This window comes from Dipodomys merriami, unplaced genomic scaffold, assembly GCF_024711535.1.
Source record: "Dipodomys merriami isolate MVZ:Mamm:240054 unplaced genomic scaffold, mDipMer1.0.p SCAF_1, whole genome shotgun sequence".
In the NCBI taxonomy this organism is placed as follows: domain Eukaryota; kingdom Metazoa; phylum Chordata; class Mammalia; order Rodentia; family Heteromyidae; genus Dipodomys; species Dipodomys merriami.
In genome coordinates this window covers 129028776-129054937 of record NW_027202270.1, presented here as the reverse complement: position 1 = coordinate 129054937, position 26162 = coordinate 129028776, and the positions used below count along the sequence as shown (strand labels likewise).

At 46.8% G+C, this 26162-nt stretch overlaps 1 protein-coding gene across 4 annotated transcripts; it reads left to right on the top strand.

The window, feature by feature from the left end:
• Positions 1-2563: 2563 nt before the first annotated feature.
• Positions 2564-24709, top strand: Dcaf4 (DDB1 and CUL4 associated factor 4). Of its 4 annotated transcripts, XM_070030907.1 has the most exons (15): positions 2566-2629; positions 5763-5861; positions 8694-8793; positions 9741-9832; positions 10214-10371; positions 11472-11554; positions 12405-12507; positions 13278-13421; positions 14737-14786; positions 18039-18118; positions 20213-20311; positions 20407-20504; positions 21607-21780; positions 22023-22137; positions 23951-24709. In XM_070030907.1, the coding sequence occupies exons 3-15, from the start codon at positions 8702-8704 to the stop codon at positions 24142-24144; spliced, it is 1482 nt and encodes a 493-aa protein (XP_069887008.1). In that variant the 5' UTR covers positions 2566-2629; positions 5763-5861; positions 8694-8701; the 3' UTR covers positions 24145-24709. The 4 variants fall into 4 exon arrangements, with proteins under 4 accessions (XP_069887011.1, XP_069887007.1, XP_069887008.1 ...); XM_070030910.1 differs by lacking the exon at positions 5763-5861 and having other exon boundaries at positions 2564-2629; positions 11475-11554; XM_070030906.1 differs by lacking the exon at positions 5763-5861 and having other exon boundaries at positions 2564-2629.
• Positions 24710-26162: the final 1453 nt, after the last annotated feature.

Genomic DNA, 26162 nt, shown 5'->3' with positions numbered 1-26162 from the left:
GTGTGTATGTGTGTGTGTGTGTGTGTGTGTATTTCAGAAGAGTATTAAGCTATAATCTCCTTACATTATGTGAGTCTAAGCATATTTCTTTTTCTTCTTTTTTTAGATGCAAGATGGTCTTACATTCCTACCTTAGCTTTCAACCACAAACCAGCATGCCTATACTTTCCATGTATTGTTTATAGCCATTGTTCATTTTCTATCAGTTTATCCATAGGATTATTTTTATGCATTATTATTTGTTATTTGTATACATGTATGTGATGTATATTTATTGTGTATGTTAGGAAAATTAGCCCTTTCCTATGATATGAAGTTGCAAATGCTTTATATCATGCTGACATATCCTCCAGCTCTCACTGTAATTTGCTTGAGAGCAAATTCAGGAAACAGACTGCCTGAGTTTGAGTCCCAGCTCTGCCACTCCAGTGCCTTATGTAACCTTGCTTAAGTTTGTCACCTGTTATTCATCAATAAGGCAGTGATAGTAACAGTACATACCTCACTGTGCTACTTTAATTAAGAGACCGAGTATATGAAGGAGGATTAGGAAATAGATGGTGAAAGATAAGGACTAGAAAATTCTTCTTTATATATTTGGGTTTTTTTGTTTGTTTGTTTTTTGTCAGTCATGGGGCCTGAACTCTGGGCCTGGGCACTGTCCCTCAGCTCTTCAGTTCAGAGCTAGCACACTACCACTTGAGCCACAACGCCATTTCCAGATATTTCTGCTTATGTGGTGCTGAGGAATCGAACCCAGGGCCTCATGCAGGCAAGGCAAGCACTCTACCACTCAGCCACCTTCCCAGCCCTTCTTTATATATTTGTATGTAGACAAATTTAATGTTGATTCATTCTAGATCCCATTTCAAAGGAAAAAAAGTGTCTTTGCCTTGCCTTCAAATTCTGAAAAATTTGAATGGGATAAAAGAAGTACTTATTTTTCTTTTGGGGGTGATATATGCCATCAGACATGAAGCCAAATTCCAGATTCGTAATAGAAGATGTTTGATCAAAACTAAAGACTGGGTGAGGTGCTTTGTCCACAGTATCTTATCCTCATTTTACCTGTGAGAAAACTGAGCTGAGAAGCCACATGACTGGGCTGAGGCCAAGTGTCCTTTGTGGATTGTGGGTTGGTCACAGGACTCTAAGGCATGTCTAGTGCTACCCACTAAGGCTCCTCTGGTTTTCAATTCACTGAAATTCACTGAGTGGCTGTTTGCCAGCTTCTTGGATTTCTCCAGTGATCCCAACTCTTTCGTACAGGCTCCTGCTTTGTTAAATTTCCCCCTGAACTGTCTCCCATCTACCCTTCCACCTGGCTGCAACCCCCTTCAGAGCTGATTGTCTTTCCCAAAGGGCTGTTGTTCCCACCCAGGTAGCATTCCCAAAGCACAAAACAAGTTGTCACACTCCATCTCTGTAGCCTTCAGAGCCTCAGGCGGCTACTCATAACCTGCTTCTGAGGCCTTACCTTATGAAGCCCCAGACACTTTTCCAGACACTTGCCAGCTATGCTTCCAAGACAAGATGACCTCCCCACCAGCTCAAACCACTGCTAGCACAGGCCCAGCCATGTTGTTTGATCTGCACTGAACTTCTCTCTCTGCCTCCTCTTTAGGACAGCTGTCCAGAAGCTGTCCTTCTATCTAGCTATTCCCATCTGTAAACTGCTCCTTGCCAGGAGTGCCACTGGTAAACCCTACCACCTAATTTCTAACGGGTCCAGCCAAGCACAGAGTCCTGAGTTAACAGAGTACATCATAATGTTCTCATCAAGCCTGGACTATTGGAACTTAGCCCTCCTCACAAAACTGCCACTTGTGACCAAGTGCCTGTCACAGGCTTCCATTTTCCTAGTAGAGCCTCTCAGGGCTGTCAGCGGATGTCTAGAACAGGCATCATTCTAGAAATCTGGTTGTATGAACAAACTGAGCTGGCAAAGCCATCCGCGCATCACGTCAACCTACAGCAGAAGGCACAGAGAAGGGAAAAGGCTCGCCCAAGGTCACACACTGCAAGTTGGAAACAACTCGACCTAGATCCACAGCTCACCCAAGCCCAGTTCAGGACAAGGCCTTTGGCAAGCATTCGCTCAGCAGCCTCAGCCAAGGGAGTCTCTACCTACTCCTTTATCTCTCCCTCATCTCAAGAGACTCCTTTGCCCTTTCTGCAGTCTCTCTTCTTCCCCCAAATTTAAATGATAACTCTTGGCCTAGGTACCGGCCCCACGTGGCGTGAGCTGCGGCCGGAAGGACAACCTACCGCCTGCGGATAGGTTAGCTGGTTACCTGGCTCCTCTGCGCACCTCACAGCACCCACCCGCCCGCCCGCGCGCTCGGCCACGCCCCCAGGCGCACCTGGGCCTAGACTTGTCCGGGGAAGGGCCGGGCAGAATCTCCAAGCCCCGCCCTCTCCGTAAGATCGTCCTTATTGACGGCCACAGAGTGAATCTGTGTCCAATGAGAAGGCAGAGCCGTCCACCGTAGCCCTATCAGCTGCGACAACACAAAAACGGACTCACCTATTGGTTGACGCTACATGTTCGGTCTTTCCGGGTCCTGGCACGCCTGGCCTCTGCTTCAGCGGAGCTGTTGGCGGGGAGCGGAGTGGACGTGCTAACCAGGTACACCTGTGCTGACCGTAGCGGCGGGGCGCCGGCGCCGGTCTGAGGGCTGCTGCTTGTCTTCTGCAGAGCTGCTGTGCGATCGGGGCCGGGGGCGGCACGAGGAAGGCCAGGAGGGAGGAGGGCGCGGGTGGGCCGAAGCCTTCGTGGGTGCGCGGAGCCGGGCCTACCCTGCGGGTCGGGTCCTCTCCCGGGGTGGACCCAGGGAAAGAGGACCCCGAAGGACAGACGTTCTCCTAAATATCCAATATGTAATGCTAACGGCTTCAACCCTCCACCCGGCTGGGGAAGACTGCATGTCCTAAGGGCCAGCTTCCCGGTTCCGTGTCCTGGGGTCCTCGTGGTCTCCCTAGTGACCCAGGACCACGACCCTCCTCCACCCCTCCCCGACACACACACCTTGGAGGTTCATGAGCTCTGTCTTGTAAATGAGCCGGGGGGCGGGGGGGGGCAAAACGGACGGAAAGGTGGCGAACAGCTTCTAGCTCCAAGAGCTGGTTTTCAATACCGGTGGAAAGCTGGGGGCGTGGCTCAAGTGATGGAGCTCCCGCTTAAGCAAGGCCTTGAAACCTGATTTTAAAAAAAATTAATTAAAATGTTTACATTAAAACAAAAAGCAAGCCCAGTAGTAGTTGAGATGGTGACCTGTGAACAGCCAGGCCCAGAGGTCTGCCTAGTTGGGATGGAATGTGAGTTCTCCCAGTAATTGTTTGTGTGAATGCTTTTTAAACCCCTATGCCTCCGTTTCCAGTTTGTGTTGAGCGTGGACAGTAATACCAAGGTTGATGTGTTTATTGTGATGTTAACACACTAAGCAGAAGAATTTTTTTATTGTGAAAATACAGTATAGAGGGGTTACAATTACATGAACAAGATAATGAGTACATTTCTTATCAAGCACTGTTGCCTCCTCCTTTGTTTCCCCTTCCCATCCCTTCACATCTCTCTCTCCCCCACACCCCCCCCCCCCAAGCAGAAGAATTCTAACCTGTGCTGTCTGCATATTTGCCGTTCCATCCTGCATCGGACCACGTGTGGACATTTTACTTTAAGGGTGGGAACTTTGTTGGAGGGGGCCATTTTGAATTTGGCTTCCAGCCAATGGTATTGGAGTACTGCAGAACACTGGACAGTAGGGGCCCGATGTGGAATTTTCCTATTGGATATTTAGACTGTTTATCGCTTTGTAATATAGTAAACATTTTTTTAACTTTTAGATATAATTCACACACATAAAAGTCACTTTTAAAGTATGCAATGGAGTCAGGCACTGGTGGCTCACACTTGTAATCTTAGCTACTGAATAGGCTGAGATCTTACTATCAAGGTTCCAAACCATCCCCAGCAGAAAACTCCATGAGACTCTTATTACTAATTAACCATCAAAAAGCCAGAAGTGGAGCTGTAATTTAAGTGGTAGAGCAGCAATCTTGAATGAAAAAGTGAAAGGAAAGCTCAAAGTCTGAGTTAAGCCTCCATACCGCTACTAAAAAAAAAAAAAACTTTTTTAATGAATAATTGTTTTTGTTTTTTGGTGGGTCATGGGGCTTGAACTCTGGGCTTGGGCACTGTCTCTGAGCTCTTCAGTTTAAGACTAATGCTCTACCACTTGAGCCTGGGCTGACTTTGAACCTCAGATCTCAGCCTCCTGAGTAGCTAGGATTACAGGCATGAGCCACCAGCTTACCCACCCTCACTCCTTAAATTCTGGGCCTGGGCACTGTCCCTAAGCTTTTACTCAAGGCTAGCACCTCCACTTGAGCTACAGCAACACTTCCAGCTTTTTCTGTGATAAATTGGAGATGAGTCTCAGGAACTTTCCTGCCCCAGCTGACTTCAAACCACAGAGCCTCAGATCTCAGCTTCTTGAGTAGCCAGGATTACAGATGTGAGCCACTGTTGCCCAGCTCAATGGAGCTTTTAGTATGTTTGCAGAGGCCTGAATGCATACCCTTCTTCCTCACCTCTTTTGTCTGAGCACACAATGGGTCTGCTTGCTGCTCACTAGCATTTCAATATCTGGAACTCTGGGTTCCAACTTCCAGCTATTCACTGGAGCCCTCTAGTCCCCAACCTTTTTTCAGGACGTAAACCATGGAAGTATTAAGGCTAGACTTAGGAAGGGACCTGGAAGAGAGTAAGTGCTACTTACACACGAAACTGCAAGTCCTTCAAACCGTACAAAACCTTTGTTGTATGCATTTGAAACATACCTAACTGAAGGGCAATGAAATTAAGAAGCATGCCTCTATGAAGACTAAATCTGGACCCGAAGGCTGGGGTAGGGGGAGGGTGCTATAGCTAAAACTAGTTAAGACTGTGGACTTCAAGCCACAAATGGTGATGCACACCTGTAATCCCTGCACTGGGGAGGTTGAGACTGGAAGATTGCAAACTAGCAGCTCCCTAGTTAACTGGAGTCTGATTTGTCTGTGTGGGCTGCCTTTGAACCAAGATCCTTAGATCTCAGTCTCCTAAGTAGTTAAGATTACACCAAAGCCAGGCTTATTGTTAGTTGTTTTTGTTGTTGTTTTGTTTTTTTCTGGCCATGGGGCTTGAACTCTGGGCCTGGACACTGTCTCTTAGTTCTTCAGCTCAAGGCAAGCACTCTACCCCTTGAGCCACAGCGCCACTTCAGGTTTTCTGGTGGTTTATTGGACATAAGAGTCTCACAGACTTTCCTGCCCGCGCTAGTTTTGAACTGCCATCTGCAGATCTCAGCCTCCTGAGTAGCTAGGATTACAGGCATGAGCCACTGGCTTATCACTGTTGGATTTTTAATTGCAGGGGAAGGGAATATGTCAGTCTAATAGATCTTGGATGTAAGGAATAGAAAGATGAACAAGGCTAGAACTTTGTGTTAGACCTGGATTAGCACCACAAAAGAAATACCTGTATCTTAAAGATTTTGCATCACAATAGCTAAGCTCGATTATGCAAGAATCTAAACCCTACTGATGGTAGGCTGAAACTAGATGATCTGGAAAGTTAACAAAATGTAGTATGATATGGCAATGTGAACTAAGCTTAATATCATAATGTAGGTCTGAAGAGTCAACTATATTTACATTTGGGGAAAAACAGATTACCCTTAAACAGACTAACTAAGCATTTTTTTTCTTTTTTGTGCCAGTCCTGGGACTTGAACTCAGGATCTAGGCATTGTCCTCCAGCTTTATTTGCTCAAGGCCACAGCTCCATTGTGAAGCCGGATAGACTAAGGAAAATACAGGTGATAGTCCTTCATATATTTCCCTTAAGATTAAGGAAACAAGTCAGTTAGGGGAATATGAAATAGGATAACTTAAGGAAACTGAGGCCTGGAGAAGATAACTCAGAAAAATGGTATTTAGAAATTTAGAAATGCTATCCTTTGCTTTAGGGAGAAACAGCCGATGCATTCCTTCCTGAGTATATATTTCTCACCCAAGGATTAACAACTGTCTGATAGGATGCCCCAAAATGCAGATAGCAAGGCTCCTCCTTGTCTCAAGGGTAAGGATCTGTTTTATGGCAAGATGCATTCTTACCTGAAAATGGAATTAACACCAGGTGTGATTAGAGCAAAGACAAAGCACCTACCTTTGAATAACTTGAAGCCCAACCCCCTGCCTTCATCCTATAAATACTCCAACAGCCCAAGAACTGTTTGTCTCTGTGGGTGTGTTTCCTTGACTCTGTGTGTGTGTGTGTGTGTGTGTGTGTGTGTGTGTGTGTGTGTGTGTGTGTGTGTGTGTGTGTGTGTGTGTGTGTGTGTGTGTGTGTGTGTGTTTCACTCTCTGTGTCTCTTCCTCTGTGGGTGTGTGTTTCACTCTGTGTGTGTGTGTGTGTGTGTTTCACTCTCTGTGTCTCTTCCTCTGTGTGTGTGTGTGTGTTTCACTCTCTGTGTCTCTTCCTGTGAGAGATTTGTATGTGTGTGTGTGTGTGTGTGTTTCCTTGACTCTGTGTGTGTGTGTTTCACTCTCTGTGTCTCTTCCTCTGTGTGTGTGTGTGTGTTTCACTCTCTGTCTCTTCCTGTGAGAGCATCCACATTCTGCTAGAATATGTTCCTACCCTTTTGTGCCTGTTTGTCTGCTTGCCTACTTGTTTACTAACTCAATAAAGCTCTGCCAAGTTTTCTTACCAGACTTGTCCAGAAATTCTTATTCTGCAATTGAAGTCAAGAACCCTAAGTGAAGAGTTCCTATATTTAAGGGGAAGCTTCACTAAACCCCACCTCCATCCAGTGACAACTGGAGATAAGAGGCTCATGAATTTTTCTGCCAGAGCTGGAATTCCAGCTCCTACAAATATGTTTCCTGTAAATATATCCACCAATTCAGATAAAAAGGGCAAGGAGTCTTTATTAGCCATGGCCACTATGCCCCACTCATCAGGTAGCAACCATGCTCTCTCACATCATGACTTACAGAGCAAAGAGGCTATGCACAGGTGACAGTGTACAGAAAGGGCCACACGCAGGTGGCGGGTGTATGTGACAATAACACCTCTCACACCTCCCAGGCGTCCTGTGTACTAAGTCTAAGGCCAAACTACCTTCCAGTTTTCTGGGCTTTTCCTAAGTTCTGCTACATTTCAGTAACCTGATGTTTAACTTGTGTATTATTTCATTCTTTACTTTGGGTCTTTACCTCTGGAATTTCCCTTTAATGCTTTGCCTTATTTTTAATAATTATTTTGTTCTATCTCTGTCACATTTTATACCTTTAAACCAAGATCCTCAGATGTCAGCCTCCTGAGTGGCTAGGATTACAGGAATGAGCCACTGGTGCCCAGCTCTTAAACACATATTGAAAAGATTCTAGTCCTCAAACCCATTCTGTTATTTGGAATGTTTCTGTTGGGGTTTTTAATATTTTTAACCAGGGTTTTGTAGATATTTGGACCCTGAAGGTCTAGAGCTGTTAAAAGAATTTCCCATGCAGGATAGGAAGATAGATAGCTCCAAGATAGATAGCTCATTGAGATATCAGGATCTGTGCAAGGCATAGCTGCTGCAGACAGGGCTCTCCTTGGTTAGACTGCTCCTGATTGGCTATTCTTGTTTTGTAGAACCTAGTGATTGGTGGTTCATGGTTCAACTTTCACACACCGGCATGGTTACAATTTGAGCCCTCAGTTTTTCATATCTGTGTTCCATCTGGCCCATTTCCCTGCCTCCTTGCTTCCTCATTGCACCTGGACCTTGGTCCTTCTCTGTCCTCCATATTGTCCTGAATGGAGCTTCCCTAGCCCAGGCTGGCTTCAAATTCATGGTTTTCCCTCTAGCTCCTTCATGCATGCTGGTTGAACCCGGCTTGGGTGCTGTCCCTGAGCTCTTTAGCAGGAATATTTTGGTAGAAGGGGCCCTATTGCAGGGGTTGAGGAATACTGGGAAAGGAAGATTTCCTTCTGTTCCTTTTGATCTAGAGGTAGAGCTCATACAGATAAAAGAACCTGGGGGCTGGGAATGTGGCTCAGTGGTAGAGTGCTTGCTTTGCATGCATGAGGCCCTGAGTTCGATTCCTCAGCACCATATACACAGAAAAAGCTGGAAGTGGTGCTGTGGCTCCAGTGCTAGAGTGCTAGTCTAGCAAAAAGAAGCTCAGGGACAATGTCAGGTCTAGAGTTCAAGCCCTAGGACTGGACAAAAAAAAAAAAAAAAAAACTGAATTAAGGAAAGAGAGCCCTCAAAATTGTCTGAAAGGAGCCGGGCATCAGTGGCTCACATCTGTAATCCTAGCTACTCTGGAGGCTGAGATCTGAGGATCACAGCTTGAAGCTAGACCAGACAGAAAAGACTTCAGACTCTTATCTCTAATTAAACCACCAGAAAACTGGAAGTGGCACTGTGGCTTAAAGTGGTAGAGCAGTAGCCTTGAGCAAAGGATCTCAGGGACAATGCCCTGGGTCTGAGTTAAAGCCTCAAGACGGACCAAAAAAAAAAAAAAAAAAAAAAAGGACCATCAGGTATTAGGAGAGAGGCGAAGGCAGCCCTTGTTCTGATAATGTGGAACGGAACTGCCCTGCCCAGAAACAAGCAGGAATACACAAGATGTGTGTGATGATCTCCTGTCACCTATAGGAACTGCAATGAAGAGAAGCGGCCGGCCGAGTAGGGGACGATATGGGAGGAGAAACCACCAGCAGAACTCTTGGTCGGGACCATGCAGTTCTGGCGAGAGGCAAGTGTACTAGGCTAGGCAGCAGGCTCTGCCTAGAACCCATCTAGCATCATCAGGGCTTGTGTCCCTGGGGCCTCCTCAGCTTGAGTCTGAGGCAAGACTCTTATCTCCAATTAACCACCAGAAAACCAGCAGTAGTGCTGTGGCTGAAAGTGGTAGAGCACTAGCCTTGAACAAAAGAGCTCAGGGACAGCACCCAGGCCACAAGTTCAGCACTGTAACAAACCCCTCCCCCCCAAATTGCATTTTATCTGGTTTATCTCTATATGCTTCTGCCTGCAATTGCCACAGAAGCTGCTGTGCTGGTGACTTTAACAAACCCAGCATTTAGCTAGCCATGGCACTTTCCCAGTATTGCTGAGCAAACTCCCAGAGAACCACTTGCTCCATCTGTAAGGTTGGCTAGCCAGGAGCAATGTAAGCTCTTCTACTGCTGAATCTCATCAAGAATAAAATCCACCCAGCCTGTAACTGCTGGGTGAATGAAGCTGACAGATTAACCCAGCTGAGGAAATTCTTTTTTTTTTTTTTTGGTCAGTCATGGGGCCTGAACTCTGAGCCTGGGTTCTGTCCCTCAGATCTTCAGCTGAAGGCTAGTACTCTTACCACTTGAGCGTCAGCCCCACTTCCAGCCTTTTCTGCTTATGTGGTGCTGAGGAATGGAACCCAGGGCCTCATGCATGCAAGGCAAGCACTCTACCACTGAGCCACCTTCCCAGCCCCAGCTGAGGAAATTCTTATTTGGCAAAATGACTTCTGGTCTTTTTATCTGGAAAATGCCAAAAAACTTCACAAAACGTTCCAGGGAAAAGATATGGAGGAGGGGAGTAATGTGACATGCATCCTCTTAAAGAATGGGAAGCAGAAAGAGAGGCAACACAAAACCTGGCCCAGAATGACAGGAAACTCAAACCCTCCTCTCCAAGTCACTCCACCTGTGTCCACAGATACACTACAGAGGCAGCACAGAGTTTGGGCCAAGGTGATGAAGAGTCCCCATCGACCTCATCCAGTTCCACTGGGGATCCTTCTGTGCCAGGTAAGGCAGTCTGCCCTGCTGGGTGGGACTTCTCAGCTGGCCTGCAGGGAAGATAAAAGCTCACCTGGCTGTTCTAGCTGCCCTTCTTTCCCAGATGTGACTCTTCAGATGGGCTAGGAATCACCAGACCCATCCCTGACATGGGGCAATTTGAGGAGTAAATGGAAATACTAAAGGAAAGAGCTGGGTGGGTCAGAGTTATGATCCTGGTGCAGGTGGCCTAGTCCAGTGTCATGACAACCATGCCAGCACATCCCTGACTCCCAGAAAAGAGGCAACCATAAGTGGGGGTGGACAAGCCACTGGGACTCCTTCCTAGGTGGGTTAGTTTATCGCATGTTCAGTAGATGAGTTCTTATGTATCATGGCTTTTTACTGAAGATCTCCCAGGGTTTTACTATGATCCTGAGAAGAAGCGCTACTTCCGCTTGCTCCCTGGCCATAACAACTGCAACCCCCTCACAAAGGAGAGCATCCGCCACAAGGAAATGGAGAGCAAGAGGCTGCAGCTGCTGGAGGAGGAGGACAAGCAGAGAAAGGTAGGCCGCAGGTGTGGTTAGTTAGACACCCTGGGACACGGAGGCGAGTAAAAAGAGAATAAGAAAGACAAGACATCCTTTGCTTCCGTGCCTGTTCTGCTACCATGTCATCCTTCCTCTGGGGACCCTGGGAGACAGCATGGTAGAATTTCATGCACAGTGTGGCGTTTTTTTGTTTCTGTTTTGGTGCCCATAATAGGGCTTGATTTCAAGGCCTGGTTGCTATTCCTTAGCTTTGTTCACTGGAGGCTGGCACTCTGTCGCTTGAACCACACAGCTCTACTTCCAGCTTTTTGGTGGTTATTTGGAGATAAGAGTCCCATGGACTTTCCTGTCTGGGCTGGGTTGAACCTTAATTCTTAGATCTCAGCCTCCTGTGTAGCTAGGATTAGAAGTGTGAGCTACTGGTACTTGGCAACTATCGGTTTTAAATAGAAAGTGAGGGTGTTGGTGAGGAAATGTATACACTGAATACCAACAGCAGCCTCGCAGCCAGGTTTAGATATTGAGACATACTGTGGGGCACAAGCAGGGAAGAGCCTGGCCTCGATGTCACCCTGGGTGGACAGAGTGTGACACAGAGCAGTGACAGGCTGTCTGCACTCGCAACCCGGGTTTACATTGACAGGCTTGAACAGAGGTGTGGCACAGACTCTTCAGGCCCCGTGTGTCCTCTGCTGGGCTCTTCTTGCCAACAAGTCTTTTTTTTTTGGTCGGTTGTGGGGCCTGAACTCTGGGCCTGGGCGCTGTCCCTCAGCTCTTCAGCTTAATGTTAGCACTCTACCGCTTGAGCCACGGCGCCACTTCCGGCTTTTTTCTTTTTGCTTATGCGGTGCTGAGGAATCGAACCCAGGACCTCATGCATGCAAGGCAAGCGCTCTACCACTGAGCCACCTTCCCAGCCCCTTGCCAACAAGTCTTACATGGGTGTCATTGCTGCCCCTTCAATGTCTGGGTCCTTCATTGGGTAATATGGAATTTGAACATCTTTTATCTTCTTATAACACATGCAAATCTTCATTGAATCTTTCTGTGTTTTTGTTGTTATTCTGGTTTTGTTGTTGTTGTTTTGTGTGTGTGTGTATGTGTTTTTAACATAGAAGATAGCCAGAGTGGGATTTAATGCATCTTCCTTCCTACGAAAAAGCCAGCTGGGTTTTCTCAACACCACCAGTTACTGTCGGTAAGACCATGCCTCATTCTTAGTGAATGTTCCTTCCTGATCCTTATTTTCATCCTCCGAGAATCCAGTCAGGAGAGACTGTTCTATGAGTGACTTCACCGTTGAAGACTCTGCTGCCTTCCTTCTGCCACTAACATCAGGGCAGAAGGGATTTAGGCAGAGGTTATTCAGGATGTTTACTCAGTGATCCTCATACAACTTCAGTCCTAAGAGATTTCTTCCTCTTCTTCCTCCCTGATGACTTGTCATCAGAAATTAGGCATTAAGTGTATATGTATGTACTAAACTTCATCAAAATACTTGTGAAGTATCTTAAGGGCTGGCTGTGGTGACACACACATGTAATTCCAGCTACTTCCAAGACAGAAGATAGAAGGATCACAAAAGGTTAGCAAGATGCAGACTCATACAAACAAGCTGAGCATGATGATGTATGCCTTTAGTCCTAGCTACTTTGGAAGCCAAGATAAGAGGATTGAGGTCCAGGCTGATGCCTAAGACCCTACCAAAACGAAGTAAAGCAACATAAAGTCTAGAAGTATGGCTTTACAAGGCAAGCACTCTACTAGAGAGTGTTGATTCTGGGAAGGGCTATCTAGGTCTTATTTTTTAGTTTTCCTAAGCATTTTGTGTGGGAATTAAAGCTGAGATTTATTGTGGACCTTCCTTGGGGCTGCGTTGTTAGGAAGATCTGTGGAGTGGGAAAGGGTACTTTTGTTTGTTTTTATGAGACAGGGTGTTGCTAAGTCACTCAGGCTGGCCTTGAACTCTGAGCCTACATGTACATCCCTGAGTTGTCTCGTAGGGTCCAGCTGGTGTCCATGCTCTCTACTTGTGTTTCCCTCTGAAGGTTAGCCCACGAGCTTCGCATGAGCTGCATGGAGAGGAAAAAGGTCCAGATTCAGAGCTCAGATCCTTCAGCCTTGGCCAGTGATCGCTTTAACCTCATCCTGGTGAGTAGGAACAAGAAAGCTGTGGGTGCTGGCGCGTGGCTGCCATCCCTGGGTGTTTTGTGTTTGGCTTGGTACTGGCAGTCATCGGACCTGGCTTCGTAGAAGCTGTTAATGAAGCAGGCAGTGTCCTGTTGGTGTGGTGAGTTTGTTTTTACATGTCCTGGGCTGGCCTCAAACTCTCAATCTTCCTGCCTTGGCCTCCTGAGTACGAGGACTTATAGGCATGCACCATTGCACCCAACTTTTGTGTTGATAATTTTAACTGATCCACTAGCTACCTTTGCAGAGGTAATGAGCTGTCATCCTCTTTCATTTAACATAGAGCTTGAGTCTAGGCACATGTTGATTAAGAATGCCCACAGCATAATTCTTTGGCTGTGTTGTCTATACAACTAAAAAGGTACACAGTGGAGCAGGGTGCTTCTAACTCCTAAAATGAGGCTCAAGGATTGATGTCTAAACCTGAAGCTCCCATTTACCTCCAGATCCAGCAATGTGACTTTGCTCCCTGTCCCTGACGGCCATGCGTGGGGCCTGCAGGTTTGTCTCTGGGCCTACACATACGCATGCCATCCCTTCATTTGTAGACAGTGGAAGGTCTCTTCTGCTTTTACTTAGAACTGGCCATTCCCCATCCTTGCCAGTATCTGCGTGTCACAACCCCAAGTGGGGAACAAGCTAGGTCATCTCCACAACTCTTGGAGGAAAAGCACAGAGTGTGGAAATCAGGAGAGATGGACAAGTGATCTCTGTCCACTTCCCTCCTCCAGGCGGATACCAACAGTGAGCGGCTCTTCACCGTGAACGACGTCAAAATTGGGGGCTCCAAGTACGGCATCATCAACCTGCGTGGCCTGAAGACCCCCACGCTTGAGGTGCACATGCATGAGAACCTTTACTTCACCAACCGCAAGGTATGCTGGGGTCTCACCAGCCCTAGAGCACACTGCAGTAGTTCTGACCAACATGGAGAGGCAAGAAGAATTTTGTAAAGAAGGCAGGCCACCTCATTTCCAAGGGATGCATGTACTAAGAACCTACAGGGGAAGAGGAACATGCCCAGGGGGCTTCTTGTGTTGGAAGGGAAAGTGGCTGGGATGGGCTGGAGGTGGCATGTTTTACTGGATCATAAGGATTACCTCCTCCTGTTGGAGCTGGTCAGGAGTGATCTGAAGGGGCAGCATTCTGGGGTGTGGAGTACACTGATGGGGGTCTACATTGAGTCCTTCCCATGTACCGAGATGGTGTGTCAGTCTGTGAGGTTTCAGTAATTTGTGTGCATGCTCGTACTAAAAGCTTGAACTCAGGGCCTGGGCACTCAAGGCTGCTGCTCTTCCACTTGGACCATGGCTCAACCATTATTAGCCTTTGGCTGGTTAATGGGGGATAAGAGTCTCACAGACTTTTTTGCCCAGACTTCAAACTATAATCCTCAGCTCTTAGCCTCCTGAGTCACTAGGACTATAGGCATGACCCAAAGGTACTCAACTCCATGGCACCATCTTGAAATTGCAGTGAGGGGGGGATGCCAGGTGCCAGGTTCATGCCTGTAATCCTGCCTACTCAAAAGGCCGAGAACTGTGACTCGGTGATAGAGCATTAGCCGTAAGCAAAAAAAAGCTCAAGGAAAGCACCCAGGCCTACCTCCACGACGAGTACCAAAAAAATAACAATTGCAATAAAGGGGCATCTGGAAGAAATTGTCTTTCTGTTCCATTGAGATGTGAGTCATAAGATGGATACAAGTTGAAAATGTTTGTGAGTAGAGAAATATGCACCCTTGCCAGGTGCTGGTGGCTCCATCTATAATCCTAGTTACTCAGAAGATTGAGATCTGAGGATCACAGTTCATAGCCAGCCTTGTCAGAAAAGTCCCCATGAGTCTTTATCTCCAATTAACCACTCAAAAACTGGAAGTGGCATTGTAGCTCATGTGGTAGAGTGCTAGCCTTGAAGCACATAGTCTCAGGCAGTGTGTAGGACTAAGTTCAAGCCCCACAACCACCAACAACAAAAAATGCAGGACATGTTTGGATGCTGGTATGGAAAGACTGAAGCCTGGAATTTACTTCCTTCCTGTCCCCCATGAGCCTTTCCAAGCCCTTTTCAGAAGGGTGAGGCCTGAAGAAGGAAAGCCACAGTTCTGTGTCTCAAGATATTTACCGTTGCTCTGCGAGTTGGCTGCTGGGCTGCTCTCTCCATCTTCCCGCTAACGTGCTTCCTCTGCAGGTAAACTCCATGTGCTGGGCCTCACTCAATCACTCGGATTCTCACATTCTATATCCTTTGGCTGTCTAAGGTTTGGTGGACCTGATACCTGGGGACTTTGTCAGATGACATCTAGTGGCCGAGGGCTGGATCGCTGCACTGTGGCAGCTGGGTAGACGGGTTCTCATGAGAGCAGGTGGGGTGTAGTGATGGCTGTTTGTAGAAGGGAGGTGGATGTTCCCATGTGTAGACACTTGTGCGGCTCTGCGGCTAAGTGATAGGCAAGGGCTTGAAGCCCAGGCAGTCTGCTACAGAGCCTGCCTCTTGTATCATAATGGCGGGCAGCTTTGGGCAGACCCAGCTCTCACCCTGTAGGAATTAGGACTTAGGCAAAAAGGATTAACACCCTGGTCCTGGGTTCATTCCCCTAATTAATGAGCCCTTGATCCTGTGTGCTGTCATTGTACATAGCACCTGCACTGCCTCGTGTGCTTTAGCTCAATCTTTGGACTTTTGATCTTCAACAAATGAAAGCTGAATTGGAATCTTTCAATATTATTTTTTTCTGATCCTGGGGCTTGAACTCAGGTCCTGGGCTCTGTCTCTGAACTCTCTGTGCTCAAGGTTAGCGCTCTACCATTTGAGCCACAGCACCACTTCTGGCTTTTTCTGAGTAGTTTTTTGTAGATAAGAAACATGAATTTTCCTGCCTGGGTTAGCTTGGAACCATGATCCACAGATCTCAGCCTCTTGAGAAGCCAGGATTACAGGTGTAAGCTACCAGCACCCAGCTCTTTTAAGATTTTTTAGGTTGGTTTGTTTGGTTTCGTTTTATGAGACAAGCTGGCTATGTACCCCAGGCTGGCCTAGAACCCCAGTCCTCCTACCTTAACTTCCCAAGTGCTGGGATTATAGGTGTTCAGCACCGTTCCTGGCCTTTTTGGTTGTTTTTTGTTTTTTTTTTTTAATTTAAGTAGTTGTGCAGAGGAGGTACCATATAACAAAGAGTTTATGAATATAATGCATCTTAGTCACTCCTTTCAACATTCTCACCTCCTCTGACCTACCCCTTCCCCCACTTTTATTAGTTATGTGATATACGAGAATTCTTGGTTGTGTTCTCCCCTCCCCCACCTTCATTCCTCTACCCTTCCCCCCTCGGCCCCAGTACTCTCACCCCACTCTTGGATATTCCCATTTCCTGGTGTTAATTTGTTACACTCTGACCTAGGCTTTCTAAAAGATTACTCCATTTGAGCTCTCCATAGAGTCTATTATACTTCAGTTAATTCATTTGTAACCCCTTGTGTACAAGCCATCCCAACATGTTTACTTCTAGATTTATAGGTACATCTGGCTACCACAAATGAAGGAAAACTATGCAACCTTTGTTTCTCTGAGTCTGGCTTACTTAATATCATTTGTTCCAAGTCTTTCCATTTCCTTATAAATGTTACAATATTTGGGGCTGGGAAGATGGCTCAGTGGTAGAGCGTATGCCTTGCATGCATGAGGCCCTGGGTTCCATTCCTCAGCACCACATAAGCAAAATGAAAAAAGCTGGAAGTGGTGCTGTGGCTCAAGTGGTAGAGTGCTAGCCTTGAGCTCAAGAGCTGAGGGACAGTGCCCAGGCCCAGAGTTCAGGCCCCACAACCGGAACCCCCAAAAAAATTAATTAATAAATAAATTTTTAAAAAATGTTACAATAGGGCTGGGAAGGTGGCTCAGTGGTAGAGCGCTTGCCTTGCATGCATGGGGCCCTGAGTTTGATTCCTCAGCACCACATAAGCAGAAAAAGCCGGAAATGGTACTGTGGCTCAAGTGGTAGAGTGCTCGCCTTGAGCTGAAGAGCTGGGGGGCAGCGCCCAGGCCCAGAGTTCAGGCCCCACGACCGGCAAAAACAAAAAAAAAAAAAAAAAAAATGTTACAATATTTTTTCTAAAAGATTGAGTAAAATTTCAGTGTTTGCTTTTAAATTTTTCTTCACAGCCCTACAGTTTAAAGGATTTTAAAACCTGGAGTACATTAAAATTTTACTCATAGGTTTTATGCAAGGTACCGAACAATGTATGTTGTATAAACTATAACTGTGTATGCCTGTCATCTGATACTGTTCAGGTGATGTTGTTACACCAATCTAATCAGACAGAAACGTTCAATAAGAAACTTGCTGTCATATCTTTCCCTTTTTTGTATGTATGGTTGTTTATTTTTTGTTTCTTTTGATGATATTGGAGTTTTGGATTTGGTCTTGATCATTTGCTAGGCAGGGACTCAACATTTGAGCCCTTTTGCTTTAGGTATTTTTCAAGTAGAAAAATAACTTTGCCTCAGACTGTGATCTTCCTACCTATACCTACCAGCCCACCAACAACAACCACTGCAAAAAAAAAGAAGAAGAGAAAAGAAACAGGTTATATGGTCTCAAAGGGTACTGAAGTTTTCTGTCCTGTGGGCTTTAATGCATTAACCAAGGAACAATGGATCAATACTCTGTGCTGATGTTTTACTATTTTACTTGATGATGATGATGATGATGATGAACTCGAGCCTGGGTGCTATCCCTGAGCTTTTTCACTCAAGGCTGGCATTCTACCAGTTAAGCCACAGTTCCATTTCTGGCTTTTTGCTGGTTCATTGGAGACAAGTCTTACAGGCTTTCCTGCCCAAGCTGGCTTCAAACTGCAATCCTTAGATCTCACGTTCTTAAACAGCTAGTATTGTAGGCATGAGCCACCAGATCCTAGCCTTATTGTTTGTTTGCTTGCTTGTTTTTGTCGATCATGGGACTTGAACTCAAGGCCTGGACACTGTCCCTGAGCTCAAGGCTATCCCTTTTGCTCAAGGCTATCACTCTACCACTTTGAGCCACAGCTCCATCTCTAGTTTTTGAGTGGTTAATTGGAGATAAGAGTCTCATGGGGACTTTTCTACCTGGGCTGCCTTTCAGCCACAATCCTCAAATCTTATCTCTGAGCCTCCTGAGTAGCTAGGATCATAGGCATGAGCCACCAGCACCTGGTTTACCAATTTTTTAAAGATGGGACTTTTATCATGCCTAGCCCAGAAGAGTACACAGTGCTTGGAGATCACTGAGTCTCTCTAGATGGGGGGGGGGGGGGAATGGATTGGGAAGGCCATTGAACTATATTCTTTTCCTTTAAGAACATTTGGAGCTAAATGTGGACGGTATGATCATGTTAGATCTGGACAATGTGCTTGGTGGATGTCCCTCTCTGTCCTACTTTGAAGGGTATCCTTCCTGCCCAGCCTTCTCCCAGTGGAGAGCCTTGTACCTGACTGTCCTTAACAGCTATTTCCAGGCTGTGCCTCCTGGGACTTGCAGAGACACCAGGATGTGTCACCTTGCTCCCGGCATCGTTATTCGTCAGCAGTCACCCAGGTATGAGGTCCTTCCTCTAGAAAAAAGCAGTGCTCTTGAGTGTCCCTCGCCTCTGCCTCCCAGGATCTGCCCTGTGTGGTGGGAGTGGGCGCTAGAGGCTGGAGACGCCGAGTGGCGCTGCTAGAACACCCTAAGCGGTGCCAGGGTCAGTACTGGGCACCCATGCATTTTTAGGACTTCCTGCTTCTTGTCCTTTTGGGGTCACAGCAGCTGCCAGAGCAGAAGTCAAGTGTGAGGGGAACCAGTGCAACACATCCAAACAATGGTTTGAGCCACCTGTAGCAATCACTCAGAAGGCAGCTAGTAACGCCCGCTGTATGGCAGGCACGAGGAATGCTTAGCTTCTACCTGGCTGAAAGCCCCTTCCTGGAAGCATTCTGGATATTCAGTTTTCAGCCTCTCAGAGAGTTTGGACCAGTGAGTTAAGAGTATAGACTTCAGACGGGCCTGGCACGCAGCCCAGCACTGCCCCTGCCCCAGCCCCTGGGAACTGACCGTGCTGCCTGCCTCAGCAGGTGCAGACAGGTGAGGCCATGTGCACTGAACCCAGTGCCTGGGCTCATGCAGTAAGCTTATGATGCAGGAGTGTGTCCTCACCACTTCACAGAACACTGGAGCTGAGGAAGGGTTTGTTTTGTCTTACAGAACTTTAATGTTAGAAATCAGAACAGCAGCCAGGTGCCAGTAGCTCACACCTGTAATCCTAGCTACTCGGGAGGCTGAAATCTGAGGATCTCGGGTTGACGCCAGCTCAGGCAGGAAAGTCTGTGAGACTCTTATCTCCAACTAACCACCAGAAAACCAGAAGTGGTGTTGTTGCTCAAAGTGATAGAGTGCTAGCCTTGAGTGAAAAAAGTTCAGGGACCATGCCCAGACCCCAAGTTCAAACCCTATGACAAAACAATAAATTAAAAATCAGGAGAGCAGTTCTCTTTGGAGAAGACTTTGAAGTGAGGGTGATAATTGGGAAAGTAATGTAAGGGCTCTTCTGGAGCTCTGAGACGTTTCTTAGCCATGGATAACTCATGGAACTGTATCCTTAAGATCTGTGCCCTTTGGGCTGGGAAGGTGGCTCAGTGGTAGAGCGCTTGCCTTGCATGCATGAGGCCCTGGGTTCAATTCCTCAGCACCACATAAGCAGAAAAAAAAAAAGCTGGAAGTGGCACTGTGGCTCAAGAGGTAGAGCGCTAGCCTTGAGCTGAAGAGCGAAAAAGATTTGTGCCCTTTATCCCAGACTTTTCTAGTGTTTGGTGCGTCACTTAAACACAGGGCTGCCAGTGTGATCATCAGGGTTAAAATCACCTACACACACACACACACACACACACCCCCTTTGCAGGTGTTTGTGTACTGTTAATAAGGACACATTGACACACACACACACACTCACACACACACCCCCTCTGCAGGTGTTTGTGTACTGTTAATAAGGACACATTGAGCCAGACTTCCCAGCTGCATCTCCTTACCACAAAACCCAGAAAAGGTCCGGGTATAAACTCTGTCTGTTTTCTGTTGCTATAACTAAATGCCACAGACTGGGAAACTTACAAAGAACCGAGGTTTGAGGCTGAGAAAGGGTGCTGGCACCTGGTAATGGCATCCTTCCTGCACAGAAAATGGCTGAGGGCATCACCTGGTAAGATAGAACAAACCTACTATCTGCGGTCTCTTCCTCTTACAAATCTACTAATGTCAGCTGGGCACTGATGGCTCATGCCTGTAATCCAAGCTACTCAGAAGGCTGAGATCTGAAAATTGTAGTTTGAAGCCAGCGTAGGCAGGAAACTCAAAAAAGCTAGAAGAGGCATTGTGCTCAAGGCCCATAGTTTGTGTTCAGGCCCATAGTTTAAGCCCCAGGACTGGAAAAAAGAAAAAGAAAAGAAAAATCCACTAATGCCATATTCATGGCCTCTTCCTTCCTACCTCCCCTGCCTCCCCATTAAAAAAAAAAAAAGGCTCTTCCTCCAAACACCAGAAATAAATGACGTTGGGGGATTCCATTTCCAATTAGGAATTCTAGGTTCATTTTTTAAATGACAGCAGATCTCTGGGAGGACAATTGTATTTGACTTTCTCTGTTGCCCTCAACAGGTACAGATCGGCCTGGGATGCTCTGCAGTTTCCGGATCCCTGGTGCATGGTCCTGCGCGTGGTGTGTGAACTTCCAGGCTAATAACTGCTTTAGTACTGGTGAGCTATGGCTGCCAGCCTAATTCTCTGCTTTCCTCAGACTGCCAGTGACCCTGGTAACCCTGGTGTCACTGACCCTTCTCTATCCTGGTCAGGTTTGTCGCGGCGGGTGCTGTTGACAGATGTGGTAACGGGACACCGGCAGTCGTATGGAACCAACAGTGATGTCTTGACCCAGCAGTTTGCTGTTGTGGTTAGTTGGGCTGGGGAGGGAATAACAGGAAGTTTGCTCAGGGTGAACAGTTTGCTGGGGTGAATTGGATCCCCAATGTGGCATCTTCCTCCCTCTTCTACACAGGAGAAAGAGTTGGAAAAACTTTATGGGTTACTTTGTGAACATGTCTGAACTGAGCGGAAGTTGGCATCCTAAGCTGGCTTTAACTAGCCTTCTCTTATTTTTGTTTTGTTTTGTTCTTTGGCATCAGTCCTGGGTCTTGAACTAAGGGCTTGGGAATTATGCCTGAGCTTTTCTGCTCAAGGTTAGTGCTCTACCACTTGAACCACAGCTCCACTTGTGGTTTTTTTTAGTAGTTATTTGGAGATAAGAATCTCTTGGGCTTTCCTGCCTGGGCTGGTTTCAAATTTTGATCCATAAATCTCAGCCCCCTAAGTGTCTGGGATTACAAGTATGAGCCACTGGTGCCCAGCTAGCCAGCTTCCTGTTTAATGAACTGATAACAGTTCTTTGGTATTTGGATGAACCATTTTTCGCATGTGTAAGTTGGAGCTGGGGAATGACTCAGTGCAAAGCTCACCTAGCAATCCAGCCCTAGTACTGCGAAAGGTAGAACATTATAGTTGTGCACTCATTCACACCACTTTCTCATGTGTAACTTTTAAGTTTATACATTTAAAAATGAAAATTCTGGTCATTCCAGTAAGCCCTGTAGAAAATGCCATCTTTAAGAGAGTGAAGAACAGGAAGGAGTTAGCCAATCTGCTTTGGGCAGGAACAGAATGGCTCACTCAGCCCTTCAGCTACCTCCTCCTCCCCAACGTGGTGCAAACAGGTGTCATCACTTGGAATTTAGTAAGAGGCCTAAGCGGACAATAGGTCTACCTCTTAAGCACCTTTGGACTCCCCATAAAGGACACTGGTGGAAATGTGGGGTCCAGATCTCTTCTCTCTCAAAAGGATTCCCCCTGCCTTCTACCTCTGTTGAGAACCAAACTCCCCACTGGCCCAGCTTCACCACACCAGGGTGGGAAGGTGGGAGCAGGCTTGTCTTTGGGAGGACACACCCTTCCCAGCCTTCAAGGAAGTGGTAACGGCTGAGCTGTTTCTTCCTCTACAGACTCCTTTGCTGTTTAATGGCTGCCGTTCTGGGGAGATCTTTGCCATTGATCTACGTTCTCCAACTCAAGGCAAGGGCTGGAAGGCCACCCGGCTGTTCCATGATTCAGCTGTGACCTCCGTCAAGCTCCTCCAGAAAGAGCAATGTCTGATGGCGTCAGACATGGCTGGAAAGGTGGGAAACAGACACTTCCTGGACCTTGAGAATATGGGGACCAGGCCCTGCCATACACAGGTGTTCTGCAAGAGACCCTTGTACCAAGACTCCTACACTGCCCCAGCCTGGGCAGAAGTGGGAAAGGGTCTCTGGTTACTGATTTTGATGGACTCGGGGCTACTATATTCACTTAGCTTTACATCAGGTACTTGCTATGTTCCAATTGAACCCTCCCTAGTAACCCTTTGTGCTTCTCCCAGATCAAGCTGTGGGATCTGAGGACCACTAAGTGTATTAAGGAGTATGAAGGTCATGTAAACGAGTACGCCTACCTGCCCTTGCATGTGCACGAGGAGGAAGGACTCCTGGTGGCAGGTATGTGGGGAAGGGAGACTCCACATCCTATCACTCTCTCGTAGGGCCCCAGCCCTTCAGCAGGAGACAGGTCACTCAAACCAGACCTGAACAGTAAGGATGCTAGACAGTAGAGTAGGGAAAAGAGAGGAGACATAGGGATGGATTAGTAAGCGACACAGTAATAAACAGCCAGTAGCTGGACAGCCCTGTGTGAGTATCAGCAGGAGGTAGCTGTTTTCCCCTGGGCTGGGACCACCCATCAGGTTAGAACTATTCTATCATTCACTGTCTTGTCTAAGAGAATGCTGAGGTGAGAAGTGACTGATTCTCAGTCCCTTTAATGGTCCATGATCTGTGGACCAGAAGCAACTGTCTAGCCACCTAAGCCCCTGTGAAAGGAGTTCCAGGTTGTTTACTGATCAGATTCTGGGCTATTCACTATGGTGACAGTGCACAGATCAGCGTCCTAACCCCTTGCCTTTAAGTAATATGCTAAGTCTTCATAAAGCCTCATATTTGCTAATTTTCCTACTGACTGCCCATGAAACTTGGGGCTAAGCAGCATGGCTTTGTTGGAACTTCTGCTACCATTGTCCTCGATACTAGCACTTAGCTTCTTTTTAAATCTCTTTCCCACCAGTTTTGTTGGAACTTCTGCTACCATTGTCCTCGATACTAGCACTTAGCTTCTTTTTAAATCTCTTTCCCACCAGTTTTCATCTCAAAAGACCATGTACTAAGTACCAGATGAGCTAAGCTTTACTGAAGGGCACAGGTAGGCAGTCCACTAGCTGCCGTTGTGCAGCCCAAGGTTGCCTCCAGCCACTGTAGCTCTGGTGAGCAGAGTCACCCAGTGATGGAATGTGGGTGACTGCCAAAAGCCAGGCCTCCTCCTGGAAGTCTGCAGGAGCATGCATCATGTCTGGGCTACCACAACCTATGATGTCCTGATAGTACTGCTCAGAACCTAGGCCCTGAAGACTTTAACTGCTAGAAGGAACTCAACTTTTTAAACACCTTAAAAAAATTGCACAAAAGGGGTTTCATTTCAACATGCCAGCTTAGGAGTGACTTGATCAGTGTTACCCCTTCCATCGTTCTCGCCTCCATCCCATCCAACTTTGAGCTCGTAAGCCAGAAAAAGCTCAGGACAGGGTTGTCATCTGCTTTGTCCTCAGGCTGTAATGAAGTTGAGAGATCAGTTTAATTAATATTTCATTAAAAAGAAGTGGGTTGCCTGTCAGAGGCTTGGTAGGCTAGACTCCTCCTTGAACAGCCCTTGACACCAAGAGAAACAGAATCCCTGCCCGTGAGCCTGCAGTCACTCACAGGGTCAGCCAAGCAGTGTCTTGTCACTGAATACTTGCAGCTAGTGGTAGAGCTAGAACAGGAAAGCAATTCGTGATTTTGATTCTAGAAAGTCCACATTAACAGTTTTTTTTTGTTTTTGTTTTTGTTTTGTCGGTCGTGGGGCTTGAACTCTGGGCCTGGGCGCTGTCCCTCAGCTCTTCAGCTCAAGGCGAGCGCTCTATCACTTGAGCTACAGCGCCACTTCCGGTTTTCTGGTGGTTTATTGGAGATAGGAGTCTCACGGTCTCTCCTGCCCGGGCTGGCTTTGAACCATGATCCTCAGATCTCAGCCTCCTGAGTAGCTAGGATTACAGGCGTGAGCCACCAGCGCCCGGCTCACATTAACAGTTTTATGCTCAAGTTTGTTGGGCCCACATGGAAGCACATTTCAGCCTTAGGAATCCTGAGGCGTCATGTTCACAGGTACCTAAGTATTCCTTTGCATTCTTGAGTAACCTGCCACGTCTTCCTTCTTCCTTAGTGGGCCAGGACTGCTACACACGAATCTGGAGTCTCCATGATGCCCAGCTGCTCAGAACCATACCTTCCCCGTACCCTACCTCCAAGGCCGACATTCCAAGTGTGGCCTTCTCTTCTAGGCTCGGAGGCTCTCGGGGAGCTCCAGGACTGCTCATGGCTGTCCGGCAGGACCTTTACTGTTTCTCCTACAGCTAATTCTGTAGGGTCCATGTGGAGGAGAATGGGTATGACATAAGCGGAAAGAGTAGCTTATTTCCTGAAGGATGTGGGGTGTTCACAGATGCGTGCCTCTGGCCGCCAGGGACCAGGTACTAAGTGTTACACATGGAGAAACTTAGGTAAAGTTGTTGGTGTTAAATTGTAGGCTCCGAGAGCTTGAAAGTCCTTTTCATAAAAGGTACTTAATTCCTTTCCTAGTTGAATTCCACAGGATAGCTCCCCCTCCTGCATTAACAAAAAATGTCTCCAAGGAATGGAGACTGGAAAAGACTAAAACAACTACATTAAAGCTGCTGCTTCACTGGCGAAACATAGCAACGAAACCAGAAGGTTGTTTTCCATTGTTCTGTGCCTGTGTCCCAGGAAAAACCAACTCCGTCCAGCTAGGGTGGAGAGACAAATCAGATCACATCCCTGCATCTCTGCACAGAAAAGATTTACAGCTGCAGTTTAATCATTAAGCTTGACCTTCTTAAACTCACTGTTGCTTCACCTCTAGTATTCTTTCCTTATCACACCATAGGCAATAAAAGGGGAAAAAGAGGGGGTATTTTGTTTTGTTTTGCCAATATTGGGGTTTGGTCTCAAGAAATAGGGTACTGTTCTTTAGCTTTTCACTCAAGGCTAGTGCTCTACTACTTGACCTACAGCTCTGCTTCAGAATTTTTGGTGGTTAACTGGAGATAAGATCTTCATGGACTTTTCTGCCCCAGCTGGCTTCAAACCTTGATCCTCAGATCTCAGCCTCCTGAGTAGCTAGGATCACAGAAGTGAGCCACCAATATCCAGCAAGATGGATCTTTATTATTGTTACAATTCCATAAGACAGGTTATATGTAAAATACTCTTTGGTCAGTGTTAGCCCTTCCAAGATAGATCTTCAAAGTTTATCTTAAACAGTCCTTTCATAATCTCAGCCACAGTTTGTGCCATTTTTATACAAAGTGTTAAATGGTCTGTCTTTCTACAATAAAGTGGCAACAATGATGGTGTGTGTTGCTGATGGTTTAAAAGCTCATTATGTGTGGGTTGTTGTAAAAGGCCTACAGCCTCTACTCAGATCTTGGGTGAAGGAAAAGCAGCTGAAACTGACTTTAAGGGTCATGCTGGACAGCTTCAGAACACCGTCACCTCCTCCCGCCCCACTCTGCACATGTCCAGCACACTGACCCCTGGACTTCTAAGAGTTCTCTGACCCCAGGTGGCCAGGATGAGTGCAGCCAGTGAAAGTACTGGGAGGGAGCCTAGAGCAAGACAGGACTGGGATTGTGGGTTCCCTAGCTGCCTGTTGGTACTATGGTGGGTACCAAAGACCACAGCTTCTATTGGAACCTAGCTCTCTGGGTTCAGCTACCCTAGCACCTTGCTGCTAGTAGCTACAAAATGGGCCACCAATAGAACTCTCCAACTTCAGGAGGACACTGAAGTATTCAGGATGGGAACATCAGGTCCTCGGGCCATATAATGCTAGTGAAGCCATTTGGTACAGGGCCTCTGGTGAGCTAACTTTATGGACAATTTTGTATGGCCAATGGATGATCTTATAAATATCCAAATAGTCTGGGAGAAAAAAACCTCTCACTCCTGATAAAGAGGATGCCATCAGAATATGGGGGCAGTGAATAAAGTGACTCAAGTCATTTTTACATATATTGATAGACTCCACTGGTACAGTTTTCTAAAATGAGCAAAATGCATCTGATCCCATGTAATGCTCAAGTCTATGGCCTGTGCATTGTGTGCATGTATGCCAGGCCTAGGGCTTGAACTCGGTCTGGGTGCTATCCCAGAACTTTAGTGCTCTACTACTTGAGCCACAACTCCACTTCCAGCTTTTTGAGGGTGATTGATTAGAGATAAGTCTCAGGGACTTTGCTGCCCACACTGGCTTTGAACTGCTATCCTCAGCTCTCTGCCTCCTAAGTAGATAGGATTACAGACGTGAGACACCAGCACCCAGCTACATCAAATTTTTTTAAGCACTTGGGTTGTAA